Source organism: Penaeus monodon, chromosome 33 (genome assembly GCF_015228065.2).
Source record: "Penaeus monodon isolate SGIC_2016 chromosome 33, NSTDA_Pmon_1, whole genome shotgun sequence".
Classification (NCBI taxonomy): Eukaryota; Metazoa; Arthropoda; class Malacostraca; order Decapoda; family Penaeidae; genus Penaeus; species Penaeus monodon.
In genome coordinates this window covers 21,403,526-21,404,987 of record NC_051418.1, presented here as the reverse complement: position 1 = coordinate 21,404,987, position 1,462 = coordinate 21,403,526, and the positions used below count along the sequence as shown (strand labels likewise).

The following is a 1,462-nucleotide window of genomic DNA, read 5'->3' as shown; positions in this document are numbered from 1 at the left end:
ACTCCCTCTCTTAGTCTTGGACACAAATGACAGGTTCCTGCGTAAGATAACAATTGGCCAGAGTCCAACTGAGAAGGATAAGACACGTGAATGCCAGTTTGACATCAGTGTGGCCAGTGAAATTATGGCTGTTCTGGCCCTGACCACCTCTCTGGGCGACATGAGGGAGCGGCTTGGCAGGATGGTCGTGGCTTCAGACACTTCTGGGAACCCAGTCACAGCTGAGGATCTTGTAGGGACTTGGATCTTTTGGAGTGGTGGTGGTGGTAGTATTAACTTGTATATTGTGGATATATAAGAAAAGTCTAAAATGTAATTTTTATGATTTGTTAGTATGCTTCATGTTTTATAGATGTAAGAATATAATATATTTACTTTTTTGTCTTCTATCACATATTAACTTACTTTTACTTTTCTTTGTATGAATTACTATATTTTTTCACCTGTTCTCTCTCCAAAGGGTGCCAGTGGAGCATTGACTGTGCTAATGAAGGATGCCATTCGACCAAACCTTATGCAAACTCTGGAGGGGACACCAGTGTTTGTCCATGCAGGACCTTTTGCCAACATTGCACATGGGAATTCCTCCATTCTGGCTGACAAGATTGCACTCAAGGTTTGAGGGCTTTATCTTTTGTTGTTTCTGTTGTTGTTAATGCTGTCTTGTGGGAATTTTAATATTTTATTTTACCTTAACTATTTTAACTAGTTCCTGCTTAGATATATCTTATTTTGATGTTGCTGATGCTGTAGTTTTAATGTATTGCAATACCTATTGCCCTACCTGACAAGCATATGGTCCATTTTTAAACCACAGCTTGTTGGAAATGATGGATTTGTAGTCACTGAGGCTGGTTTTGGTGCTGACATTGGCATGGAGAAGTTCTTCAATATCAAGTGCCGTTACTCTGGCTTGGTGCCAAATGCAGTAGTTTTGGTGGCAACCGTGCGAGCACTCAAAATGCATGGCGGAGGTCCAACAGTCTCCCCTGGAGTTCCACTTCCTGCAGCCTATACAGATGTAAGTTTTTCTCCTTTTCTCCTCTCTATTTATGTTCTTCTTTGTTTATCAATATATCATTATTATAAGAGAAATATCTCTTTCATGAAAAAAAATCCTCAAATAATTTTCTTTGGAATATGATGTATAATTTTTTTCTTAATTTTGTCTTTCACATTTCTCTTACTGTTTTACTTTTCAAGGCATAGTGCAGACTTCAGTATGAACTTTATTTCCACAGGAAAACTTGGAGCTTGTTGAAAAGGGCTTCAGCAACTTGGGCAAACAGATTGAGAATGGTCGCATGTTTGGCGTTCCAGTAGTCGTTGCAATCAATGCGTTTGCGTATGTTATCTGGGGTTTCATTTTATGCAATTACTGGTTGTTGTTGTTGTTTGGAGAAGTTTTGAACTGCTTCAGTTTGATATAGGATCTTGTATTTTGAAGATGTTGATCAAACTT

At 38.7% G+C, this 1,462-nt stretch overlaps 1 protein-coding gene across 1 annotated transcript in view; it reads left to right on the top strand.

Moving 5' to 3' along the window:
- Positions 1 to 1,462, top strand: part of LOC119594134 (C-1-tetrahydrofolate synthase, cytoplasmic-like) — a 15,069-nt gene that overhangs the window by 8,572 nt on the left and 5,035 nt on the right. The window contains 4 exon segments of the mRNA XM_037943200.1: positions 15 to 232; positions 461 to 616; positions 818 to 1,021; positions 1,242 to 1,345. Coding sequence (XP_037799128.1) covers positions 15 to 232; positions 461 to 616; positions 818 to 1,021; positions 1,242 to 1,345 — 682 coding nt within the window.